We start from the raw sequence: 16,698 nt of genomic DNA, 5'->3' as shown, positions 1-16,698 counted from the left end.
TCAATTTCAAGGTGGCCCTGACTTAAAGGTTCTGAACGCAGTCAAACGGAAGAATAAATACACCTGCGGCCACCGTCGAGGGACCATTAAAACAATACTTGACTTTTCAAGTACTAAGAAGAAATGAAAGACAGCTAAGTTCTCTGTCCATTTTGATGCGTGTATTAAGATTCTGTTAGCAGCTGGCTAAGTGCTGGCCAGTTCTTAACATACCACTGAGCTTCTTGAATCAGATGACTACAGTGGTACCCAGAACTCTAGGTTACCCCAGCTGAAGCATTGTGAGAAAAGGTAAAATCTGCCTTTTAATATTCTGATAATATTAGAATCATTGGTTCTAATCGTATCCTGGTAAAAGGTCGAGCAAGAAAGCTGAAGCCCAAAATAACATGTCCCTCTGAGCTGAGTCTAAACTGTGTCAGGAGTCAGATGTCAAACCTGGATGTTTGAAAGTAAATGCTGAGTTAGTTACACAGCCAAATTCCTTTTTATTTTATTTCTGTATCTATTTATTGCTTTATGGAAAACTTATTGCTACTCTACAACCGCGCATTACTTTTTTCCCCAAATTCTTGTTCTGCAGCTTCCTTCGCCCTTTTTGACCTGATGCCAAAGAGCAGGGCACTGGCATGGGCCATGTGAAGACTGGCAAGAGCCTTAAGGTTCTTTTCTTCTTCTGTGATGACTCTAGTCTTTTCCTTTTCATACACATTCTGGATGGACATCACAGGTCCTGTTAGCTGGGTGGCCAATTTAAGTTCTTCAGCAGAACTGTCTCCCTTCTTTGGAGCAGAAGGCTTCCTGGGGAGAAGTATTAGCTGGGAGTGACACTCTTTCAGGTGCTACTCGTTGGCCTGGAGTGATTCTGTGGATTTGTTTCACCTCCTTGGGTCCACAGAGATGCCGACAGTGCAAACCATTTTCTTTTGGATACCAGCCACCCTGAGTTCCTCCAGGCTAAAGCCCCTGCCAGCCTGGCCCTTGGTGTGGTATCAACTGTAGGGCATCTCACTATGGGCCTGATGGAACTGGAACGGGACAAGGGGCAATGGGGCGCGCTTTCGTCTACCGGGCCTTGCGTCTGCTGATCTTGCGTGCCGTCTGGTTGAACCAAGTGTCTGCTTGTGGAAGTGGGGCTTCAGGCCATTCCGGCCGGGCGCTATGGCTGCCTCCTGTACAGGACAACAGCCGAGCAGAAAGGCACAGCCCAATTCTGTTGAGGTTTAGTCTGTTGCTAAGTATTGTACTGGCCCCAAGATCTGGTTGCCCCCAATGAAGAGATCCTTAGAGACAAGGAGATCCTCAGGTATGGCAAATAATGCGGTGTAACCTTGTGCCCCAAGTTATCTCCGATTGGTCAGTTTTAAAAATGCTTACAGCCTGCAGCTGGGCAGAAGAGAGGAAGGCAGGACTTCAGTTTCCCGGCCTGGAGTCTGAGGAGAGACCACGACCAGAGAGGAGAGAGAGGAGAAGGAGGAACTCATATGGTGTGGGTAGATCATGTAACCATGTTGGGGTAGGAGCGGCCCAGGAGGAACACGGCAAGTGTATCTCAGGGTTACTGACAGGGAAGCAGCTTCAGTGCTTTCAGGCTTATTATAAATATAAACACTTTGTGTCTTTAAAAAATATTTATTTTATATATAAGTACACTGTAGCTGTCTTCAGACACACCAGAAGAGAGCATCAGATCTCATTACAGATGGTTGTGAGCCACCATGTGGTTGCTGGGAATTGAACTCAGGACCTCTGGAAGAGCAGTCAGTGCTCTTAACCACTGAGCCATCTCGCCAGCCCGGTTTTGTATCTTTTAACAAAATAATCTAAGGTGGGATAAAAACTCCCAATTAAGAATTACTACCACACAGTCCCAAACTAAGCAAAGTACTTGACTAGGTATTTCTCCAGAAATAACACCCAGCGCCTCTAATCACTTAGGAAAATGGAAATGAAAACAAACAAAACGGAGCCCCATCTCACACCTGCTATGATGCTACTATCAAAATCCCAGAGAAAGGCCAAACAGCAGAGCTCATAAGGAGAGACTGCAAATGTGTTCACTGAAAAAGATACAATCATTGTGAAGACTGTGTAGACTCTCCTACAAAAGTTATAACCGGGAGTATAGCTCAGTAGCAAAGAAAGGGAGGAGAGGCCTAGAGAGGTGGCTCAGCAGATACGAACACCGACTGCTCTTCCAGAGGTCCTGAGGTCAATTCCCAGCAACCACATGGTGGCTCACAGCCATCTGTAATGGGACCTGATTTCCTCTTCTGGTGTGTCTGAAGATATGTGTACTCATATAAAGAAAAGAAATAAGTTTTTTTTAAAAAAATGGAGAGAAATGACAGACAGACAGACGGCCCTAGACCGAGTGGGGTAGATAAAACCAGGCATGGTAGCTCATACTTGCAACCCCAGTACTTGGGGGGCTGAGGCAGGAGGATAACATTGAGTTCCAGGCCAGCTTAGTCTGCAAAGTTAAACCCTGTTCCAAAAAGCCAAGGGGTGGGGGAGGGAAACATGATTTGCAAGATGATGTAACAATCACACTTGAGAGTATATACTCAAAAGACTCTGCGCAGCTGTGTTGACAGCAGCGTTATGCATAATGCGGACGCAGCTAGTGTCTTTTGGCTGGTGATGTTGTGCAGTGAGGTATTGTGTGGCCTTATTGATACTGTCACTTGCTACAAGGCAAAAGAACCTGGAGGACACGTGAAACCCGTGCCAAGTGAAACAAGCCAGTCAGTCAGAAAAAGGGGAGGATTACCTGATTCCAAGTTCTAGAGGTGGGAAGTAAAATACTAGTTTCTAAGGCCTAAAGAGACTGAAGAATGGAGAATTCTTGAATGGCCTCTTCTGGTGGTGGTGGGGGTGCGGAGTAATTAACTAAACCTAGTGATATATACCTATAACCCCAGTCATTGTGAAGAGGAGGATCAGGAATTCAAGGCCAACCTCAGCTACATTAGAGAGTTTGGTAGCAGCCTGGTTTATATGAGACCCCATTTGAGAATCTCCTTGAGGGCGCTGCAGGGGTGAGCTAAACAGTCTTCTTTCTGAGACTTTTCCCTTAGGAATGCTAAAAGCACATGCTTCTTTGTGAACACAGCCAACTCCTGGACCATCCTGCTGTGCCTCCCAAAAGTGGAGATTCCAGTGGTGCCCCAGGGGCCTGAGAAACACGGAAAGCCCCAACCCCAGTCAATCAAACTCCTTGATCAGTCAGAGCTCCTCCTCAAAGCCCAAGGGTGCTAGAGAGCTGACTATAACCCCACCAGATAACAGCCTAACAAGCTCTCTCCTTCCTGTTTCTGCTGAACCCACAATCTTAGATATCCACAATCCAACCAGGAGATCTACCCTGTTAAAACAGCAGGTGGGACAGTTTACCTGTTTTCCCAAATCAATCTCTCTCTCTCTCTCTCTCTCTCTCTCTCTCTCTCTCTCTCTCTCTCTCTCTCTCTCTCATTTATGGAACTAAAATGATGGTTCAGGGGTTAAGAGCACTGGTTGCTTTTGAAAAGGACCTGGGTTTGGTTCCCAGCACCCACAAGGTGGCTCACAACTATCTTTTTTTCCCTTTCCCCCAACCTACCTCCATCCCCCCCTCCACTTGTCTTCACAAAGGTGCACTCCCTCCTGATCACCCTCTCCACCCCATTGCCCTGTCATTCCCCTACGTTGGGAAAACGTGCCCTCCCTGGACCAAAGGCCTCTTCTAGCATTGATGACAGACACTGCTGTCTTCAGCTACATATGCAACTGGAGCCATAGGTCTCTCCATGTGTGCTCAAAGGTTGGTGTTTTCGTCCATGGGAGTTCTGGAGGGTTTGTTTGGTTGATAATATTGTTCTTCCCAAGAGGTTGCAACCCCTTTCAGCTCCTTCAGTCCTTTCTTTAGCACCTTCATTGGAGTTCCCGTGTTCAGTCCGACAGTTAGCTGCAAGCATGCTCAGCTGTATCTGTATGACTCTGACAGAGTCACAACCATCTTTAATTCTTTAATTAAGCTCCAGGCTTCCCTCCCTCTCCTTTCCCTCCCCTCCCCTAGTCTCGCTCCTAATTTTTACTAGATCTGGATCATATTCACCCTCTCTCCAGCCCCATGACCTACCTTCTCCACCCCCATTTGTCCTTTGTTGTGTTGTTGTCGTGTTGTTGTCGTTGTTACTCATCAAGTCCAACTTATACATCATATATTCTGGGGTGTGTGCCCTTCTGAGGTTGCTCGACTCACTAGGGGCTTCACTCTTAAAGAAAAGTCTCCTTCTCCCTGCAGAGATCAGTTGCCAAGAGCTCCCACCTCCTTCCCTTCCTCTCCTTCTCTGTGCTGAGATTTCATTCGTAGACCTTATCTTCAGGGAAAGGGATAAAAATGAATAAATGGGGACACTGCAAAGCAAAATGGCTTCTCGGGGCATACACCGTTTGATGCTGCTGTGAAGCTTACCTCAGCAATATATTGTTGAGTCAAAATGATTCAAACGGCTAGGAATACGCACGACCAGATCCCACTTACCTCGGAATTATTTTCTGACCATACAGTGAGCAGCAGTAGGGGACAGAACTGTCATTGGCAGGACCCCAGCTTAATTGTATCAGTTGGGAATCTTACAGGCACAGCGTCAGAATTGTATCTTGAGCTGGCTATAACGGCTCCCACCTGTGACCTCGGCAGCTCGAAGAAACCGGATTGCTGCAAGTTCGGGGCTAGAGAATTAGCCTCAGGCCAGCCTGGGCTCCAGAAATAGATCCTGTTTTCTTTATGGATCTTTCCTATCAGAGAGCAACAATCCACTTCTCGCTGAAAAGAACAGGTTAAGGGACCTGCTCGGGGCCGGAGGGAAGCACACCCGATTGCTTGCTGAAAGGGTCTACATCACAGGCTTCCCAAGGTACCTCTGGGCACCCTGGCCTCAACTTCATACAGATTGCTGGTATCTCCCTCCGGCCTTTTGCGAGCATCGACTTTGGAGGTCGCTGCCATCTCCAATATAAGAATGGGGGTTCTGTTGCCCTTCGATTTCGACCTCGAGTCCGCTGGGGGGGTGACCAAGGGGAGCCAGAAGCTTCCCCTCCAGGGCCTCAGTGCGGTTGTTCTCTTGTGCAACCGACATGAGGCATATGCATGACATTCTGGACTCGGGAATGTAGGGTATTCAGAGCCAGACCAAGAGTATGTGTGTGGGGAGACTGCTGGCGTTACAGCTTGCCAGAATGCGGGAGAGGGAGAGGACTGGAGACCACTTATCTCCCTCCCACTCCCCTCTCCTCATTCCAGGCTCAAACACCAGACCAGTACGTCTCCAAGCAAGAAAAAGAAGAAAGAAAAAAAAAACAAATGGGAGCACGGGACAACGCCACACGTAAGGGATGTTAGGAAACCCAAACACAGTTCAGCACTGATGTACTTAATTTGGTTTATAAAATGCAATTTGCAATTTCTGTGGAATCCTGTGAGTGTTAAGAGGGAAAACAAAGGGGGCTCAGTTGAATAGAATCGGGAAAACAAGAGTCGGGACTGGAATCTGTCACCATCATCTGACTGGAGTCTGGCTGTCAAGCCGGAGACTGCTCACAGGTCGCTGGACCACTCTGTTAGTCTCCTCGTCTGAAAAACGTGATCATTGCCTAGTCAACTTTACAGAGGTCGGATAGAAACGTGGGAGCCTTGACTTACATGGTAACAAAAGGCATGTGTGTTTCTGAAATGACTTATTTCTACTTTTTAATCTGGAAGATTACTAGTGAGTATAGCTTGGTTTACTCTCAAGCAACTTGGGCTTTTGTCTGTTGACCTGTCCAAGGCCTGTATCCTACATCCTTTCTTCAGAGGAGAGCTTTACGCGGCATAGACCCAGAGGTTTTGGATGGTGCTGACTATTCCTTCGCCTAGAGGTAGACATGTGGCCAATCAGAGCAAACCCTCCAGCCACATGACCAGAGCTAACCAATCAAGAGGCAACAAATTTCAAGTCTGAGCATTTTGGTGGAACTGGTTGGTGAATCTCCTCGCTGGAGCAGGCTGCAGACTCTAAGAGTTCTAGAAGTCTCCTCACTCCTCGGGAGGAAAGGCTGCCTAAAAAACAGTAAGCAGGACGAAAACAGGGCAGCAGGTGACGAGTCCTAGTGGTGCCTTTTGATCCGGCAGTCCCTAATCCCTGATACGCTGTGACCTGAGATCCGATGCTCTCGTTGAACAGAAGTGGATTTCTGAAGCCAAGTACCCCTAGGAGTCTTGACTGATTCAAAATTCTAAGACAGTCTGAGAATCTACAAAGACGAGCCGATCGCGCACACGTACAACCACACTGCGTGAACTAAGAAAGGAAGAGGGTTAAGACACATCTTTATTTTTATGCATCTATTTCTGGGGTGTGTGTGTGTGTGTGTGTGTGTGTGTGTGTGTGTGTGTGTGTGTGTGTGTGTGTGCACAAAGGCCAAAGAGTATCAGGTATCGGCTTCTTACCACGCTGTCTCATTCACTAGGGACAGGACCTCTCTCTGAACCCAGTGCTGTTTTTCTGCTATGCTGCCTGACCAGCAGGCCACAGGGATCCTCCTGACTCCCGGTCCCCTCTCAACGCTGGGGTGGCAGACTTCACTGACACGTTCAGCTTTTATGCAAGTGCTATGGAGCCAAACTCAGGCCTTCATGCTTGAGCAGCGGGGGCTCTCAACCACTGAGCCATCTCCCCAGGCCAAGCCACACCCTTACATCATCATCCAGCAATCCAGAATCAGCCCAGAGAGCTCTACTTCATAATAGCCCCCAGGTGACGGCTTATAACATAACCGAGACAAATTACTAAAATAAAGAGATAATTTATTTTATTTTCTCAGGTACAAAGTCCAAGGAAATACACATTTGTAGAAATTAAAAAATAACACCAAAACTGGGGATAATATTAGAAGTCGCGTGAAATCTGCAGAGTGTGACCTGGGGTGATTGGGGGCATTCTCGGTTTGCCAAGACAGGTCTAGCCTGTGTAACAATTTCTGTGGTATCTGTCCAGAAGAGAGTTGTTACAGAATCACGAAGCCCACACAACTGGAACAGGTTAAAAGGAGAATAGTTCACAAAGCGAAAACAGGCATTACTAGTTGTCACAGACTAGCTGTTGGCATTAGGATGGCCGTGAACTAGAGTAAGTAAACCCCTGAGCACCTCAAACATCCCTAGTCACTACTTGAATTGTTCGTTCATTTATGCATGCATACATTCAACGGGTATTTATTAAGCACCTATTGTGTGCCACGAGGCACTGTGTTGCACCCTGGGTAAAGGCGCGTTGTCGGGTCCCCAGTGGGAGCGAAGGGAGCCATGTGCATTCTGGGAAAGCATCAGCAATGCTCCCCCTCAGAGCAAAGAACAGCATGGACTCGGTCTACCATGGCTTCCAGTGGAAATGTATCAGGCCCCTCTTTCTCTTCAGAATGACAGCCACTGTCTTTCTGCTTCAGGATTACACAGAGGATGCTCGTTAACTGTGTGAAGTTACAGGGGACTCGGAAATGGATGTCGGTTGCCACGTCGGCACACTGAAGAAGACACAGGTTGTCATGGCGAAAGTGGCTGCTGAGCCACACCCATCACTTAGCAACCAGAGGAGGCACTGCTGCACACCCCTCGATCTCCGGGTGCCCCTTCACCAAGGCTGCCCAAGGGGCTGCTCCGCCCTTGGCATGTGCTCCCACTCGCCCAGACTTAGATGTAGAACTTGGGGGTCTTGTTAGCCACTTCTTCCTCGATGACAGCTGGTGTTCCTCTGCCATTGGTGAACGGGATGAGAGGTGGAGTCTCGGGGCCTGACCCACCCCCCTATAGTGTCATAGAACAGTGGCCACAGGCATTGAACCAAGCACATAAACAGTAGCCTACCCCTGGAAGTTTCTGTGGTCGCTCGTTCTTTCTCCCTGATTTGGATCTGCTTTCTCTTTGACTGGCTTACAGGGAAACTGAGAAGGGAGTTTAACTTGTGATGCCGGGTCACAGTGGAGGGCAGTTTTATCTTTTCTAAGCTGCCCTGATGAACCCATTCCTACCTGGCATTGGCTCTCAGGCCCACCAGTGAACAGCAGCATTAAGCTGTGGTTCCCTGGGAGAAGCATATGAAGAGGCTGAATTTTCAAACCGAAGTCTTCAAACATTCACTGGTTTGTGTGCATTGGAAATGGTCTTGAGACCTTAACTGTAAAAGCACTTGTTTAATGCACGGAACATTCAGAGTGATGCAAGTGTTCATTTATTACCTAAATCTATACCATTAGGATACATAATCACTATGGATTGAATTGTATAAATGCTCTTGTGATGAGAATATATGCAGGTGACTGTAGTGTAAAAAAAAATAAAATTTTAAAGTGAATGTCCCCTGATTTGGCTTCTTTAATAATAAAAAGTACTAAACTTAACATTCTTTTCCTCTTAGTGTACTTTCATAAATCATTCCTACATAAAAAGCCCAAAGAATCTATACAAGAATAATCCTCTTCTCTCTGTAATGCCTCATCTTCTCTGCATATAAATTCATTCCTAAAAGATTGCCTAAGAAAATATAAAAATATTGCTACAGTGTCTCAGTACTGAACATTGTCCAGGGAAACATACCTTTGTAAATTAAATAACTACTGGGAATACTTAATGAAATTCAAGTCCCAGATGTGCCACAGATATGTCCCGACCAGGATGACATCCAAGCCCGTCCATCCTCTGTCCACTTCCAGAAACTGTGACACTCCCTGAGGGAGACAGGGTTCTCACTCTTTCAAAAGTCATCATTGATTTCTGTGGATATCCTTAGGGTGGCATTCTACAGAGACGGGGGGAGGGGGGGGAGAGGAGTATCAAAGACAGAAACAACTCCAGAGTTAAGACGCTCTCGGAAGCCTTCTCCCACCTAACAGTCGACTTCAAACCGGATCACAAAGGATTCTCTTGGCTTTATCATCTTAGTCAGTGACTCACTGGTTCTAGGAGGTGAGAGTGTCCCTGGGGTCAAATGTCCTGTATTACCATCCCTGGGTCTTTGGCATGCTTTTCAACAAGATGACTTTTTTTTTTTAACACACAGTCATGTTTTCTGGCCTTTGGGACTAGTGAGGTCTACCTGAACACAAGCTATCGAATGGCACAAAGCATCAAAGGAACCTGTTACAGATGTGTCTAACGCAGCCCCCTTTGGAAGCAAGCACCCAAGCACATTATAAGGGGAAAGGGGAAGTGTCTCTCAAAAATCAGGAACTTTTCTAAATTTTTATTAATCCTAATCATCAGGGATTCATAAAACATTTGAACCGATTAAATCCTTACCTGAAAATCTTGGATGAATGTTAGGAAATAGAAAATAAAACCAAAAGCAACGGTCCATTCACAGATGGCGCTCACCACGTGATATATATAATCCTAATAGCAACAATAAAGAAACAAGAAGTTTAGCCAAAACGACCTCATCGGAACAACATCACCTGGAATAGGAGATAATCAGACCAGAGGACAAAGCTGTCCAAAGACATAAACTGTAACCTTGAGGAAACGCCAGATCCTTCAGCAAATCCTTCAGCCCAGAGGTCAGAGACTGGCCCCTGCGGCTGATGGGAAGGAATGCAAGCCGCGCCCAAAGTTCTTTATAGCTCTCACTTCTAGTTCAAAGTAAGCTGCAGAAGTTCTAAAGGTAAATTAAGAATGGCTGAGACCACAAGGCATATTTGGACCGCGGTGAAGAACGGGTTTGGTTTTGTTGCCCTGCCCTGGAAACCCCATAGTTGAAGGACTCTCAGAAGTGTCTGACCTGCTCTCCCAAGGATCTCCCCAGAATGAATGTGCGCATGCCTAGAAGACCTGCTTGGCACCCAATAGCCTTTTATGTCTGTTACTGTGGGTTCTGATTCTGCAGAGTTCTGCTTCGCACAGTAAGGCGAATACAGCTGCAGAGCAAATGCCAGCAGCAAGACACCGGTCAGATGACTGTTCGGGGAGAAAATGGATGCCAAGAATCAGCTGTGTCTGGAGTTGAGCAATAATGAAACAGGTGGTGGCTGCGCTAGACAAGGTCAGACCCCGTGTTTCATCAATTCAGCCCATTCCTTTTATTTTATTTATTTTAACATTCATGTTTATTTATTTATTTTTGTGGTGTTGGGGCTTGGACCCAGAGCCTTGCATAAGCTAGGGAAGTGCTCCTACCACTGAGCTACACTGCCAGCTGACAACACTTCATCTTCACAAAATAGGAAAACAATATGCCAGTGCCTTTTCTGAAGTAAAAAGGCCTCCATGTATACATGAGTATCCCTCTGTCTGTCTGTCTGTCTCTGTGTTTGCCTTTCCCTCCCGTCTTCCTGTCTGCATGTGTGTATGCGTATGTGTGTATGATGTATGTATGTCTGTTCATCTGCTTTTTTAGATACTATGATTTATTTAAAAGTACTCTCAAACTCTCAAACTCAAACAAGCATTTTTTTTTTTAACCTTCATCTGCATTCTGATCTGCTTACATGCCAAGACTATAGACACTTGGTCTGAGGCCTGTGCTGTCAGGTAAGCAGGTCGGTTTTAGGGCGACGACTCTTTCTTTGACCTTCTCCTACTCATCCACAAAAATTTAAAGGATGACATCAGTCTCTGCTCTACAGACGTCCTCACCCAAGGTCACAGCGGAGGAGGGCCTGGCCAGTCTGATTAGGGACAAAGAACAGTGCCCACTCACTAATGGCTGGTGCCAGCAGCAGGCTCAGAGGTTAAGAGGTGCCCTGCAGAGGATGGGGGAGGGGGGCCTGTTTCCCAGCACTCACATGGTGGCCCACAAGTGTCTGCATCTCCAGTTCCAGGGGATCCTAAACCTCTTCTGCCTTCGGAGAGAGCACCAAGCACGCACATGGTGTGTACACATACGTAGAGGTAACACACACACACACACACACACACACACACAATAAATATTTAAAAACTAAATAAGGGTAAGACTGGCGGGTGCCTCGTGTTTAAGGCACTGTGGCCAAGCCTGATGAACTGAGCTCAGTTTCTGGGGCCCACATGATGGATGGAAGCAGAGACGTGTGTGCGCACGTGTGTGTGTGTGTGTGTGTGTGTGTGTGTGTGTGTGTGTGTGCGCTCGCAAATCATTTAAGAAAGGTGGGGCCACATGATACTGAGAGGGCATGGGATCAGAGTTCTAGCTTCTCCACTCTACTCTAAATGCAGAATAAACTATATGAATTGCAATGAGTTACATCCTCCCCTTCAGGTACACCATACAAAGTATACAAGGAAAACGTAACACACTACACGGAATTCACGGCAGGGCCTGACTATTACACTATCCAGACAACTGGCTAAAGCATTTGCCCTGCAGCCATTGACACTGGAAACAGAACGGCATCTGAGTGCTTCAGTAAAGAGAAAACCAGACACTAGATAATTTTATGATCGTTTTGTTAAGGCGAAAGTCTCTACGTAGCCCAAGCTGGTCCTAAAGTCCTTCTGCCTTGGCCTTTGGAGTCCTGGGATGGCAGGCATGAGCCACACACCGTGTCCTGCTCCTTTTCACGATTTCATACAGAAAATGGAAGACGCTAATAGATTTTCAACAGCCAAGGGACCTGATGAGCCTGTGACTGCACTTGATTTGTGGTGAAACACTCCCACCTAGTGGTTATAAACCTAAGTGCATCTGAACTGCTCTATGGACGGCATTCCTGTCAGTCTCCTTGTCCAGAGAGCTAGTCAAAAGAATCGCTTTTAGAAATCCTAGCTGGAGTGTTCTGTCCTTCGGCATCGTCCCTGTAGCTGTTTTGATGGCTTCCATCGAGTTCCAGAATCGTCTGTGCTTTTTTTTGACAATTCTTGCTCTAATCACACCCACCTGCCCCTCAATGAGCCCACGCCCTTCCTCTCACCTTTTACCTTTGGCCTCTCACTCAACGTTTTGCCAAAATTGCTTTTCTGAAAAACACGAGTGACTTACTTGCTGCTCAAATCCAGGACCCTCGTTCCCCAAACTGCTCAACAGTGCCAGCCACGGACAACTGTTTCCTTTGTTTTAAAATGTCTTTCTCTTGGTCTCTGGGACAGATACCCTGCCCTAGTCTGAGGTAAGAACGAACTGTTGCTTCGGTGGTTCTACTACACACCATCGGACTTCAGTTCAGAGGACAGCTGCTGTTTGCCCACTGAACTCCAGGCCTCCTTGGGAACCCACTTCCCCACAGCTGTCCTCCCCCTGGACATTCATAAACTCAGTTCGTGAGAACTGTCTGAGACCAGCACAGTTCTGGTTCTCACACTGGCCTGTTTGTCTTCTTGTTTGCTTTGGAGGGAGACATTCTTCTTGCCCCTTGAAAAGTCCCATCCACTCCTATCTACCTGTGTCCTGAGCATCATCTACCGCTCTGGCCAAACACAGTAGGTAGATCTCCAAACTAACCAGCTTCCCTGAAAATGAGAGATTCGAGAGTCAGGGTTAAAAAAAAAAAAAAAAAAAAAAAAAAAGACCTTTTGCTTTTAAGAAAACCCAAATGCTGGGCAGCGGTGGCACACACGTTCAGGAGGCAGAGGCTGGTGGATTGCTGTGAGTTCAAGGCCAACCTGGTCTATTCAGTGAGTCCCGGGATAGCCAAGGCTACACAAAGAAGCCCGGTCTGGAACAAAGAAAAAGCAAAAAGAAAACCCAAAGCAACAACAAACCCCATGTTCCTGTACTGCACACCTGCCCTGATCATGTCCTGTGCATGCGTGCTCTCGAGTGTGTGTGTGTGTGTGTGTGCGCGCGCGCGTGCCACAGCTGCTCTGGAGTACTAATCTTAGACCAGAAGCTGCTCTGGATTCACGAAATGCAAACAGTGGCCAACTGCACCTGTACCTCGCTTCCCTGCTGACTTCTGGAGCTAATTAATTATCACGGAACACAGCAGGAACTGACTCCGTGGCACGTCGAGTCTACATTTTCCCGCCCATTTTAAGAAAGGACAGTGATCCTTCCTGGGATTCACCAGCCACAGACTCGGGATCAGCAACTACACTGAGGGGAAGGGTTACCTTTTCTTTTGGATTCCATTCCAGCTTGGTTATAGGAATTAGGGAAGCACAGGCAATCACTTATAAATAAAAGGGGAGTTTGTTAAGGAAACAGCAGGAGAAATCGGATCCTTTATTACTATTAAAACTATCCTATTAACATAATGATTATACAATCTTTAAACATAACTTTTCTACCAATCAGACCAGCGAGATGAACATCTTGGACTAATCTTAGACCTTCAGTCACGACAGTAGCTAATTTACAATAAGGAGACAGAACATTGCCTAGCATTGCCGTGGGTTCCGTTCCCAGTACCGTAGAGAAAGTGCATAAATCAATAAATAAATTATAGTACGGAAATGCAATTATTCCTTAGCAATACTTTTTGGATGCTTTGGCGGTTTGGATAAGAATGGCCCTCCTAGGCTCCTATATTTGAATGTCACCAGAGAGTGGTACCCTTTGATGGTACTAGAAGGATTAGGACTGTGGCCTTGTGGGAAGTCACAGCCCCACCCTCAGCCCAGTATCTTTTTCCTCATCAGCTCTTGGATCAGGATGTAACCCTTAGTTACCTCTCTGGCACCTTCCATACCTGCCTGCCACATGCTCCCACTGCCGGGATGATAGTGGACTAAGGCACGCCCCCAATTAAACACGTCCCTTTGTAAGCACTGTCATGGTCATGGTGTCTCCTTCACCCTGCTGACACCGGACAGGCCTTTTTTTTTTTTTTTTTTTTTTTTTCCATTTCTGTGACTGAGAACGTATTTTTTCTAACATGCCATTTTTCAAGGTGGAGAGCTTTTGTGAAAACTAACAGTTTATATACAAAAATAAAGCTACTAAAGGGCTGGAGAGATGGCTCAGTGGTTAGGAGCGCTTCCTGAGGATCTGGGTTCAATTCCCAGCATGGCAGTTCACAATGGACTGCAACCCCAGCTCCAGGAGATCGGACATCTCACACACATACATACAGGCAAAACACCAATGTGCATAAGTGAATTATTTTTTTAAAAAAGGGAAATAGAAAGCTCTGGAAAAACAATTTTTAAAAACACAGGGTATCAGTCTAAAGTGCTGAGCCAAGGCCACGTTTTAAGCCTTCTCTGCTGAATTCAGTCAGCCCGGCCTTTCCTGGCCCCTTCCCCTTTATGCTCCTGTGAAACTCAGCACTTCTCACTTTCTCGGAATAAAAGCAGCCGAGATCATGGTTGATCCCTTGATTGTCTAATGACCTGCTTCTACTAGTTTCAAAGTCTATTAATTCATCTAATTACCCGTGGCTCCCTCTTGAGGGAGCTTGATACCACGCTGAGAGTAGCCCGGAGTTCAGTTAAGCAGACTTAGACAAAGCCCAGAGACCACGGTATGCCCAGAGAGAGCAGGACACAGAAATGGCTCAGATAAAGAGACATAAATTCATAAGCCCTGGCATCTGGGGTGCCACTGAGTGTGTCAGAGTTCAGCTTCATCTGCACTATCAAGTTTGAAGGGCTCTCTAGAGCAGCCCCAAGCCCACAGAACTATAATCTGTTAAGTTTACATTTGCTGGTACCTACACTTTTTTAAAACTAAAAAGAAGGGGAGAGGACATGGTGTGGCATGCCTTTTCAATTTCAGTACTTGGGAGACAGAAGTGATCATATTTCTTAAGAGTTCCAGGCCAGCCTAATCTACAAAACGAGTTCCAGGATAGCCAGGGCTGTTACACAGAAAAACTCGGTCTCAAATAATTTAATGAGTGAATGAATTGATTGATTAATTAATGCAATGAAGAAGGAGGGGGGAGAGGGAAAGGGAGAGGTAGAAGGAGAAGAAGGAGGAGGAGAAGGAGGAGGAGGAGGAGGGGGGGGGAGGAAGAGGAGTAGGATGAGGAGAAGGAGGAGAAGAAGGAGGAGGAGGAGAAGGAGGAGGAGGAGGAGGAGCAGCAGCAGCTGGGAGATGGCAGCACACACTTTCAATCCCAGCACTTTGGAGACAGAGGCAGGCAGAAACCTGTGGGTTTGAGGCCAACCTGGTCTGCAGAGCAAGTTCCAGGACAGCCAGAGCTACACAAATGAAAAGCCTCATCTCCGAAAACAAATTAAAAAATTAAACATGCTACTTAACCCAGCTTCCTGTGGCTACAGTGATACTGATCGATCATTTGGTGTTATCTTGGGAACTGACAGGAACATATGTCCATTTACCCTGATATGTCGACTAATCCTGACAGCAGTGACACAGGAGACACGCCTCATTGTTACGGTGTGTGCTCTTCCTCCAGAGGACATCGATTTGGTCCCCGGCACACATGGTGAGCAGCTAACAACCACCTATAAGTCACAGTTCCAGGGGATCTGATGCCTCTTCTGGCCTTTGTGGGCACATACACACAAACACACACGCACACACATGCGCATGCACACACACACTTATTATTATTAATTATATTAATAATATTTATTAGTGTAAGATGGATGTGGTGCCTCGGTACAGTAATCCTAACACTCGGAGGCTAGAACAAGAAAATCCAAAGTCTGAAGCTAGCCTGGGCTACACAAGGAGTTTAGGTGTTTAAATCCACTCCCCACCACTCACACAAATAAATGAATGAATGAATGAATGAATGAATGAATGAATGAATAATGAGGGGGGGAAAAGGAGGGCAAGCTAATGAGGTCAGGGGTCATCTCCTCAACAAAATTCCTCTTCTCTTATCAAATCTTTGAAATGACTGTGTACTTTAGATTTAGGAAAGATCTCAATCTGGGCTAGCCATATTTCAAGTATGCAAAAAAAAAGTTTCATAAGTACCATGCTGAACCAATAGCCCAACTCTAGGGTAACCCCTGGGATGAGCACAGCAAACTTAGAGAAGAGGAAGCCGCCATGCCTAGAGGGGGAAAGTGTGTCACAATGCAGCTGAAGAAACAGGATCTGGAGTCTCAGATCACATGTCTCACGAAGCCTGTGAAGGTACTTTCCTTTTTTCCCTCCATTCCTTTCTCATTTTGTGTGGTTTCTGTTTGAGGCAGGGGAAGGAGGAGGACGGTGAGCAGGGTCTCATTATGTATTCTGTCTGTCCACTTTGTAGACCAGGCTGGCCTTGAACTCGGAGATCCACTGCCTCTGCCTCCCAAGCGCTGGGATAAAAAGAACAACCTACCCATGTTCAGCCTTTTTTACTTTCTTCTCTTTTTCTCCTTCCTTCCTTCCTTAGTCAGGTTGGGGCTACTACCATTATATTATGCCTTGCTTCTGTGAATTTTTTTAAAGTGTTAGAAGTTGAGGCAAGATAGGTCAATAAGCAGGAGAAATTTAGAAACCTAATACAAAATGACTGATGAACCCCACACTGCGGGTTCGAGGCCAGCCTGGTCTACAAAGAGAATCCAGAACAGCCAGAGCTACACAGAGAACCCCTATCTCAAAAAACAAACAAAAAAGAAAAGAGAGAGGAGGAGGGGAGGGGAGGGAATGGGTGAGGGAAGAGGGGAGCAGAGGGGAGGAGGAGAGAAGAGGAGGGGAGAAGAAGGGAGGGGAGTGGAGGAGAACAGAGGAGAGGAGAACAGAGGGGAGGAGAGGGGAGGGGAGGGGAGGGGAGGGAAAGGGAGGGGAGGGGAGAGAAGAGGGGAGAGGAGAGGAGAGGAGAGGAGAGGAGAGGAGAGGAGAGGGGAAGGGAGGGGAG

At 46.6% G+C, this 16,698-nt stretch overlaps 1 protein-coding gene and 1 pseudogene across 2 annotated transcripts in view; both read right to left on the bottom strand.

The window, feature by feature from the left end:
- Positions 1–539: 539 nt before the first annotated feature.
- Positions 540–5,123, bottom strand: LOC308434939 (large ribosomal subunit protein eL13-like; annotated as a pseudogene). The gene is made up of 3 exons: positions 4,935–5,123; positions 921–1,172; positions 540–779 (listed from the first exon to the last, which is right to left on the bottom strand). The product of its transcript is annotated as a large ribosomal subunit protein eL13-like (transcript).
- Positions 5,124–6,883: 1,760 nt separating this feature from the next.
- Positions 6,884–16,698, bottom strand: part of DRAM1 (DNA damage regulated autophagy modulator 1) — a 36,411-nt gene continuing 26,596 nt past the window's right edge. Inside the window, exons 5-7 of the mRNA XM_080935057.1 lie at positions 13,043–13,101; positions 9,320–9,412; positions 6,884–8,819 (exon numbers count right to left, since the gene is read on the bottom strand). Coding sequence (XP_080791183.1) covers positions 8,775–8,819; positions 9,320–9,412; positions 13,043–13,101 — 197 coding nt within the window. The 3' untranslated portion in view covers positions 6,884–8,774. The remainder of the gene's footprint in view (positions 8,820–9,319; positions 9,413–13,042; positions 13,102–16,698) is intronic.

Source organism: Micromys minutus (genome assembly GCF_963924665.1).
Source record: "Micromys minutus genome assembly, chromosome: 22".
In the NCBI taxonomy this organism is placed as follows: domain Eukaryota; kingdom Metazoa; phylum Chordata; class Mammalia; order Rodentia; family Muridae; genus Micromys; species Micromys minutus.
This window is presented reverse-complemented; position numbering and strand designations above follow the sequence as displayed.